The sequence below is a fragment of the Lithobates pipiens genome, unplaced genomic scaffold, assembly GCF_037356315.1.
Source record: "Lithobates pipiens isolate NorthernLeopardFrog02 unplaced genomic scaffold, aLitPip1_a1.2 Scaffold_10, whole genome shotgun sequence".
Lineage (NCBI taxonomy): Eukaryota > Metazoa > Chordata > Amphibia > Anura > Ranidae > Lithobates > Lithobates pipiens.
The window spans coordinates 33,642,070-33,651,814 of NW_027507686.1; the positions used below are offsets into that span (position 1 = coordinate 33,642,070).

The 9,745-nt window shown below is 43.7% G+C and overlaps 1 protein-coding gene across 2 annotated transcripts in view; it reads left to right on the top strand.

The window, feature by feature from the left end:
- The window catches only part of SF3B3 (splicing factor 3b subunit 3), a 33,288-nt gene extending 24,879 nt beyond the window's left edge, over positions 1-8,409 (top strand). For both annotated transcript variants that reach the window (XM_077453435.1, XM_077453427.1), the window contains exons 20-26: positions 75-231; positions 312-437; positions 555-767; positions 2,233-2,331; positions 2,403-2,546; positions 3,513-3,617; positions 7,912-8,409. In XM_077453435.1, coding sequence (XP_077309561.1) covers positions 75-231; positions 312-437; positions 555-767; positions 2,233-2,331; positions 2,403-2,546; positions 3,513-3,617; positions 7,912-8,052 — 985 coding nt within the window. In that variant the 3' untranslated portion in view covers positions 8,053-8,409. The remainder of the gene's footprint in view (positions 1-74; positions 232-311; positions 438-554; positions 768-2,232; positions 2,332-2,402; positions 2,547-3,512; positions 3,618-7,911) is intronic.
- The last annotated feature ends 1,336 nt before the right edge of the window (positions 8,410-9,745 follow it).

Genomic DNA, 9,745 nt, shown 5'->3' on the forward strand with positions numbered 1-9,745 from the left:
AGTGTGATGTCGTTCATTTGACGACTGTCTGTTCTGCCTGGCAGCTTTTTAAAAATCGGTCTTCTCATCTGCAGCGTCACCGTGTGTCGGTTCAGTAACACTGGGGATGATTGGTATGTCTTGGTAGGCGTGGCGAAAGATCTTATACTGAACCCACGTTCGGTTGCTGGAGGATTGGTGTATACCTACAAGTTGATAAATAATGGGGAGAAACTGGAATTCGTACACAAGGTATGTACAGCTAAATATGAGCAGGGGAGCATCTGCCTTGTGGGAAGGTCACCTGACTGAACTTTCTCTTCTCCACCCAGACCCCTGTAGAGGAAGTTCCAGCCGCTATTGCACCCTACCAGGGGCGAGTCCTGATAGGGGTGGGCAAATTGCTGAGGATCTATGACCTGGGAAAGAAGAAGCTTCTGAGAAAGTGTGAAAACAAGGTGAGTATGTGAGCGCACCACCATGATCAACTTTCCAGCTGTGCTCAAAGACTATATCTCATTTTTAACTTTTTTTTTACAATTTTTTATTTTTTTATTTTTTTTTTATTTTTTAAGCATGTTCCAAACTTCATCGTGGGGATCCAAACTATTGGACACAGGGTGATCGTGTCAGATGTCCAGGAGAGCTTGTTCTGGGTGCGGTATAAGCGAAATGAGAACCAACTGATCATATTTGCTGATGACACACACCCCCGATGGGTGACCACCTCTTCTCTGCTGGACTACGAGACTGTTGCTGGGGCAGACAAGTTTGGCAATATCTGTGTGGTGAGTTGAAGCTGCCAGTGTCGTCCCCACATGGAAAAGTGGTGGGGTTTGGAGGGGTAGATTGGAGCTACGAGATGGCACAAATACATTTCCTTCCTAACACTTTCTTGATCAAAGCTCATGGCCCAGACCAAGCTTGGCACTGTCTGTATGTGTTTGGCCAAGGACTAATTTGCCAACTACAGCTGTGCGCTCTTAGTTCAAAAATGTAAACTGATTGTAAATGATCAGCTTGTAAAGCATTCCATAAAGTTTTTAAAATAGAAGTGAAAGGCAAAACATTTGCATATAGATGTAAAAAAAAAAAAAAAAGAGCATCACACTGAGCCTTCCAGTGAAATGCTGAGCAGGGGTGGTGTGACAAGACGAGCCTGATAATTGGAGGAGAGCATACGGTGTTCTCAGCACAGATGGAGAACTGACCACACTGTTCTGCTTAGTGTGGTCAGTTTTTAATAGGAAAGCTGAGGGACTGGCAGGAACTCCAGGGATTTCACACAAAGAATGTAGAAAAAGGTATCCCGTTCTCTTTGTACTACAAGTACATGCTACAGCAGGCACATATCAGGGATATGGAACGTTGGGGCAACAAACTGTTTTATGTAAACCAATGTTTTATTGGTACGGTAAACTGTCTTATGGAATGTCAATGTACAGATTGCAGACATCTAGGGGCTGGTCTTAAAAGCTTTGATGCTGTAGTGTATGCAGGAGCGCCATATACTGGAGATCATGATCAGAAGACCTGAATGTTTCATACATGACCACGTTAGCTAGTTTCCTGTAGCAAGAAATCTGTTACATTGTGGCCGTTCTGTGCAGAATCACACGTGTGTGTGTGTGTGTGTGTGTGTGTGTGTGTGTGTGTGTGTGTGTGTGTGAGATTTTGTACTTCCTCATAGGGGTTGCACACGACTTCTCCCATAATAGTCACAGCAAAAGCTAATCCGGGGGTGCCAGCTTATGGATGTCTGCCGACACCCGCTGATTGGTAAGGAGAGACACAGGATGGAGCTCTGCCTATGTTAACAATGCAGAGCTCCTCCCTGTCAGCACGGATGTGGTACATTTGTTTCCTTGCCAAGCAGGGAATAAAATCCAGCATATCCCTTAGGAAAAACGCCACTCTGTGTATACACACACACACTGGTTATGCACATAGTTAACCCTTTGATTGCCCCAGATGTTTAACCCCTTTTCAACCAGTGTCATTAGTACACTTTTTATATCTATTTTATTATTAGTGTGTGTGTGTGTGTGTGTGTGTAGGGGGTAAATCTTCCGGAGGTCAAGTGGTTGGTGACCAGAGTAATATCTCTGCACAGTGGCAGACACAATCTAGAAGAACTGATTTTGGGGGGAGGAACTTTTCTCTCCTGTAACTAAAACTTTGCATCCTTTGAGTGTTTAAGTTGTGACTGCCTGAGTTCAATTATCTGACGATGCCCCTTATGGTTCTTCAAAGGTTCGTCTACCTACCAACACAAATGACGATGTGGATGAAGATCCTACTGGTAACAAGGCACTGTGGGACAGGGGTCTTCTTAATGGAGCATCTCAGAAGGTAATTTTCTGTTCTGCAGTTCACTAGCTGGGGATTGTTTGAACCGTGCCCTGACTGTTCTGCCCTTTCAGGCCGAGGTGATCATGAACTATCATGTAGGAGAGACTGTGCTATCGCTTCAAAAGACCACCCTGATTCCTGGAGGATCCGAGTCCCTGGTCTACACTACTCTGTCAGGCGGGATTGGAATCCTTGTCCCGTTTACATCTCATGAGGTACAGATGGCCTAGTTTTCATGGGCACATATCTTTTTTTCAATTTTTCTCTTTTTAGCTTAAAGCTACTTTCACACTGAGGCGCTACAGCACTAAAAATGGCGCCTGTAATGAGCCTCTCGAGTGTGAAAGTCTGAGGGCTTTCACACTGGAGCAGCGCGTGTGCATGATGGTCAAAGTCCTGTAAGCCGCATCTTTGGAGCGCTGTAGGAGCTGTGTATTCACCACTCCTAAAGCACCCCTTCCCATTGAAAATAATGGGGTAGTGCCCTTAAACTGCCGGCAGCGCTATGCTGACTGTTTTACCCTTTATCATCTGCTAAAACCACCCGCTAGCGGCAGAATAGTGCCGTCGGCACCCGCCCGCCCCAGTGTGAAAGTGGCCTAAATATAAAGGTAAAACTTTGTTTTTATTTTAGTTTTAGAGGGATTAGAACACCTGTTAGTTTTTATTGCGGTCTGTGCCCCCGTTAAGGAGATTCGCCCTCTCTATCTGTCCTGTTTACCATTTTCCGTGAAAAGTAAAAGAAAATCACAAATTTTAGGTTGTCCCCAGAAAAGTATTCCCTTAATTTGCAGGAATTTCTTCTCACCTCCTGTTTGGCTATGGAACAGGAAGTGAAGGGAAATCTCCCCAATTGGACATAGATGGCAAAAAAAAAAAGACTGCTTATAACCCTCCTTTACATATTTGCATAGAAGGTATAGCTGAAAAAAGACACCAGTCCATCCAGGTCAACATGTGTGTCAATAGTAATTCCCATATCCCTGTATGTTGTGATCATTAAAGTGGTTGTAAAATCTCCTGTGATGCTTGTTCCATTTCAGTGACTCAGTATTGAAACCGATGACAGCCAAAAAGCATTTTCATACAGCGCTGAGCAATGGCAGCCCAAGTGTTAATATAAGTGAACTTTAATGCTATAATCTGAGATCATATTTTCATCTCTTGTGTCTCTTCAACAGGATCACGACTTCTTCCAGCATGTAGAGATGCACCTGCGTTCGGAGCACCCCCCAATCTGTGGCCGTGATCACCTCAGCTATCGCTCTTATTACTTCCCTGTCAAGGTGAGACTTGTGTGTATCTGGGGATTAAATGCCTTCCGTCTGCTCCATAGCACTTTTACTGCTACAGGGCGGCAGCTGTGGGGTGATACTGCAATTCTGCCTGCAGGGGTTGCTCCACTTCTGCTGTGATTTAATTTACAGCAGAAGCCAATCTGCGAGTCCTGGGAACTTGATGTCCTCTGGCACTTGCCGATCGTTGGTAAAACACGGAGAACTGAGATATGCTAAACAAGGCATATCTCCGTTCTGAAACGGTGGGGGGGGGGGGGAGAGACACAGTCCTATTTTTCTGCAAAGCTGAGATTAGAATCCGTGTCTTCCCCTAGTGAAAGCACCTCACAAAAACACTGGCTGTGGGTGCACAGGTAACCCTTTGATCGCCCTAGAGCTTTAACCCTTCCCTAGCCAGTGTCATTAGTACAGTGACAGTGCATCATTTTTAGCACGTGTCACTGGTTCCCGGAAATTGTCAATTGGTGTCCTGAATGTCCGCCGCAATGTCGCAGTTGCTGATCGCTACCATTTACTAGTGTGAAAAAAAATGTATTTGGTAAATATATCCCATAGTTTGTAGACGCTATAACGTTCACATAAACCAATCAATATATGCTTTGATATTTTTTTAACCTAAAACCTGTAGCACAATGCATATTGGCCTACATTTATGAAGAGATTTGGGGATTTTTTTTTTTTTTTGTTTATAGTGCAAAAAATAAACGCAGAGGTGATCTAATGGCACCAAAAGAAAGCTCTGGGGGTGGGGGGGGGGGGTGGAATTTACATATATTTTATTTGGGTACAGTGTCGCATGACTGTGCAATTGTCAGTTACAGGTAATGCGGTGCCTTATTGTAAAAAGTGGTCTGGTCATGGAGGGGGAAAATCTTCCAAGGGGTCAAGTGGTTAAAATGCATTTAAAGCCAAATCATTTTCTCTATTTTCTATTTAGGGACATGTTGTTTTAAAAGAGAAGTATAGGATTATTATATAATTTTTTTTTTTTTTTTTTTTTTTTTTCCGAGCTCTGTTTTTCAACTACACTTCTCAGGAATCGGTGGGACTTCAGTGACATCATTGGCAGTGCTGATGGGTGTGTGTTGCTTCCTAGCAAACAATTTTGTGCTACTGAGAGCACAGTTACCAGCCAATGTAGGCGGGTTATGACTGGATGCTGGGAAGATGGAACAACAATTCTTGCAACTAAATAGCTCCAAAACTGAGTTTATGATTGGAACGTCTCACCAGATTAAATCATCACTGATAACAAGTATTGCCTTTTTCAGGCTCTAAAATTCCAGTTTCTTCTGTTGTCACTAATCTTGGTGTAAAAATGGATTCCCAACTCACTTTTGAAGCTCATATAAATCAAGTATGCAAGACTTCCTTCTACCACCTTCGTAATATCTCTAAACTTCGTCATATCCTTTCTTTTTCCGATGCTGAAAGGTTGATTCATGCCTTTGTCTCCTCCAGGCTGGATTATTGCAACGCACTTCTCATTGGGATTCAGAGAAAGAGCATGCAGAGGTTGCAATACGTTCAAAACTCTGCAGCGAGGATCCTAATGAGAGTGCGGAAGCATGAGCGTATCACTCCAATTTTAAAATCTCTTCATTGGCTGCCGGTCTCTACAAGGATTGAGTATAAGGTCTCTCTTCTTGTCCATCAATGCATACATGGACAAGCTCCACCTTATCTTAAGGAACTTCTTAGATTGCAAAATCTACCGCGTTCCCTTCGCTCAACTAATTTGAATTGTTTAGAGGTTCCAAAAACTAGGTTGAAAACCATGGGAGATAGGGCCTTTTGTGCTGCTGCCCCACGTCTGTGGAATGCTTTGCCTGATAGTCTGAGGGTTTCTCAGTCTACTGAAAATTTTAAAAAGGGGTTGAAGACTTTTTTCTTTTTAGCAAATGTTTTGTAAATTAAGCGGTTTGTTTGTTTTTATTGTAATTATGTAGCACTTTGAGGTATTTTGATGGAAAGTGCATTATAAATAAAATGTATTATTATTAAGATCACATACCAGCTCACAGAAGAAAGCATGTCATTGCTATCCTCTCTATACTACAGAGAACCAGAAACAGCACTGGGAGCCTTCTCTGTATAGGATAATAGTGGCATCCAGTCACACAAACAAAAGCCAACACAGGCTTAGTGTTAACCCATAAAAAAACGATTTCCTGATCCCTTAAAGCGGATTACACGGCACATCGCTTGTGCCGTGTATTCTGCTCCCCTCTAAACTGGTAAAAAAAAAAAAAACGTAATCTGCCACTTCCTGTTTGGGCCTCTCTAAACAACCCACGAAAATCATGGCTGCTCCGCCCTGGTCACCATGGTCAAAGTGCTTCCCTCCGTCATACGCTGTCCTCTCTGCTCTCCTTTCTCACCCCTCATCCCCCCCCCCTCCTCCTTTCCTGCCTGTCATCTCGTGTCTGTGTGTCTCTGGCCATGGTGTGTGGTCCGTTTTTAATAGGAAAGCAGAGGGAATGACGGGAGCACCAAGGCTTTCACACAAAGGAAGCAATACAAAGAGAACAGGATACTTCCTCAAACAAGTGCATGGTGCAGTAGGCACATATCAGTAATATTATGTTTTGGAGTAACAAACACTTTAAGAAGATGCCTGTTTTTGGGTCAGAATGTCATACAACACTTTGAGTACAAGAGGGCCAGAGTTGAGAAATGCTGCAGCAAGGGCTCATTCATTTGAGTGGACGGTAAAAGCAGGCACTTGAGCCAGAGTTTTAGCACCCACCTAAACTAGGGAATGCAGCTGTGGCCGTTTTGCTTTAGAGCGTCCCAAAAATGACACAGCATCACTCTTTAAGCAGCAGGTTTCGCCACAAAATGTGACCCTTCCTCCTCAATCTATGTCCAATTCTTTGAAAAGCAATTCACCATAAGTTGCATTTCAGTGGAGTGGTATAGCCACATGTGTGAACACTAAAAGGGAAGAGACCATGTTCTTGGGCTTAGGCTGAGTTTTGGCATTACCACCAAGCTGCAATTGGCAGTAGAATCCACAAAAGAGAAACTGTCACTGCAGTGTTAAAAAGTTAATGGAAAGCCAAATGTTTTATGCCAACCAATATTCAGCATGGAGGTAAAGATTTGACCAGTCTGCTGAGATCATAGAAACATGTTTTAAGTAGACTTGCTGTGTAACCACTCGACCTCCAGAAAATATTAATAATCCAAAAAAATTGAGGAAAGTATGCACCATTTCATATATCCATATGAGTGCGTCTCTTAATAGCTTAAACCACACCAAAGGCACTGAAACTCGTTCCCATGAGAAAAGAACAATGCATGGAATCAAAGTATGGACTCCCAGAACTCTCACCTCCACTCCTTGATTATAACCACATCAGATATAAATACATCTTCTGCTCATCCTATTATCTACCACCAGGGGGTCTTCCACTGTTGTGCTTTGCAACTTGATAATGTGGGCACACGTATTAGACCACCAGGGGGCCATCCATCTCTGCAGCAGATGTACTACACACCAGGCAGCTATCTCCGCAAAAGTATGTCACTCAATAGAAAACACAGGGAGGGGGGAAAAGGGCCTTTATACACTAGTTTTTTTGCGCATGATCATCATGGAAATGTTATAGCATCTACAAACTATGGGATATTTTTGCTTAATTTTTAAAATGTATTTATTACTAGTAACGGTGGCGATCAGCGACTTTTATAGCAGGACTGCATATGGCAACGGACAGTCCGGACTCAAACTGACAATTTTTTTTTTTTTGGGGGGGGGGGGGGGGGGTGATCACTGCTAAAGATATATACTGTCACTGTGCTAATGACACTAGCTGGGAAGAGGTTAAACATCAGGGGCGATCAAACCCTAGATGTGAGCCTAGCCAGTGTTTGTGTACAGTATGGGCAGTGCTTTTACTAGAGGAAGCCATGGATCCATGTTCCTGCTTTACAGGAGCACAGGATCAATCATGCCTTCTGTACTGACAGAAGGGTGATCTGCCTTTTTTACGTAGGCAGATTGCTGTTCTGGCTCTCTGCTTAATGATCGGCTGGTGCCAGTGGACATCAAGTACCATCAGGTGAGCTCCCGCTGTGTCTAATAACAGGAGTGGGTTGCCAGCAGCACGCATGCACGCCCCAGATGTACCTAGTATGTGATCCGGAGCAGCAGTGCCACCTTGCCACAGTATAACTATATTGGCAGCAAGTGGGTAATGTAGGTTATATATGGAACGGAGTGGATTTTCTTACCCTTACATTGTACAAATTTCTTAATTTTTTTTTCCTCCCTCAGAATGTGATTGATGGAGATCTGTGTGAGCAGTTCAACTCCATGGAGCCAATTAAACAGAAGAGTGTAGCAGAAGAACTGGACAGGACGCCTCCTGAAGTCTCCAAGAAACTTGAAGATATTAGAACCCGTTATGCTTTTTAATGTGAGACGAACGTTAGCAGGGCTCTTCACCTCCCCCCTGTTAATTTTTATTTTTATTTTTCAACGATGGGTCCGCCGATATCAGTGTGTGGACAACTGCCATGCAGAGACTTGTGGGCTGAATTCTGTCAGCATGTAATGGCGCTGCTGGGTCGGGATTACGATTTTGTCTACAGTGTACAGTGTGTAGTGGAGCCATCTATCCTTCCCATCTGGTGCATCTTGTAAATAGCGTTTTTGTAAAATTATATTTTGTTTTTGTTTTTAATTTGATGTTCAGTCGATTTGCAGAACACTTTGGAATGGCACCTTCTGGCTCTCTTGTCCGACTGAAAGCAAATAAAAGATGTTTTTCTACCCCGTTTGTATTTTATTGGCAGGAATGAAACAGGTGGTCACTACCACCACGTGATGATGAAACGGTATACAGGCATTACCCCACTTTACGTACCCTCACTTTACATACACTTGCGAGTACAGACACATTGTCTATGGGAAATCTTGGTCAGCTTGACACGGCACTGCTCTTGAACCAACAGACACCAAGCTTGGGAAGCACCAAGAGGGGACCCAGGTCTACAGCATATCTGATTTTGGGGTCGGCCAGCTTGTCCAGGTAATCCTGGTTCCCCAAGTTTGGTGTCCCTGTCACTTATGGTTTCGGAGCAGTGCTATGTCAATTTGACCAAGATTTACCATAGAGTTGCATGCATTGAGAAGTGGGAAAAAAGGTATTGCTTCACTTTAAGTACAATTTTTTGTTTTACATAAAGGCTCTGGTCCCATTGTGTACTTAAAGGGGTTGTAAACCTTTTTGAGGTTTTTCACCTCAATGCATTCTATGCTGAATGCTACAGCCTCCCCAGATCACCTGTTTTACTTGCCTGTACCCCCTCCTATCTCATCCCGGGGATGAGCACACCAGCAAAAAGCCGTTGTCTCCGCTCCTGATTTAATGGATTGATAGCAGCAGAGCCATTGGCTCCCATTGCTGTCAATCAAATCCAATAATGCGGGGCTGAGTCAGGCATTCATACACATATATATATATATATATATATATATATATATATATATATATATATATATATATAATAATGCAAATGCTGGACGCGGGAGCGTGCCTGCAGGGTAACCACACAACACCCCCCCCCCCCCCCTTCGGGAGAGCGCTTCTCCTAGGGCAGTGATGGCAAACATTGGCACCCCAGATGTTTTGGAACTACATTTCCCATGATGCTCAACAACACTGCAGAGTGCATGAGCATCATGGGAAACGTAGTTCCAAAACATCTGGGGTGCCAAGGTTCGCCATCGCTGTCCTAGGTGGTTATCTGATGTGGGGAGGAGCCGTGAGCCACCAAGGGACCCCAGAAGAAGATGTTCGGGGCCACTCTGTGCAAAATGAGCTGCACAGTGGAGGGAAGTGTGACATGTTTGTTATTTTAAACCAAAAAAACAAACCTTTTAGCATCACTTTAAAAGTGGGGTATGCCTGTATGAAAGATGGGAGTGCCATAAGATTTATACTAGGGCCTGTGTAAGAAAGATGTGTATATACTCAACTCGCTCCAGTCCAGGACATGATCTCCCCTGTGACGGTCGGCAGCAGTTGCAGGGGAAAGGGCACATGATAATGGTTAGTAATCCTGGAGCTCTGCTGTTACCTTAAACTCCTATAGCACATCTGAAG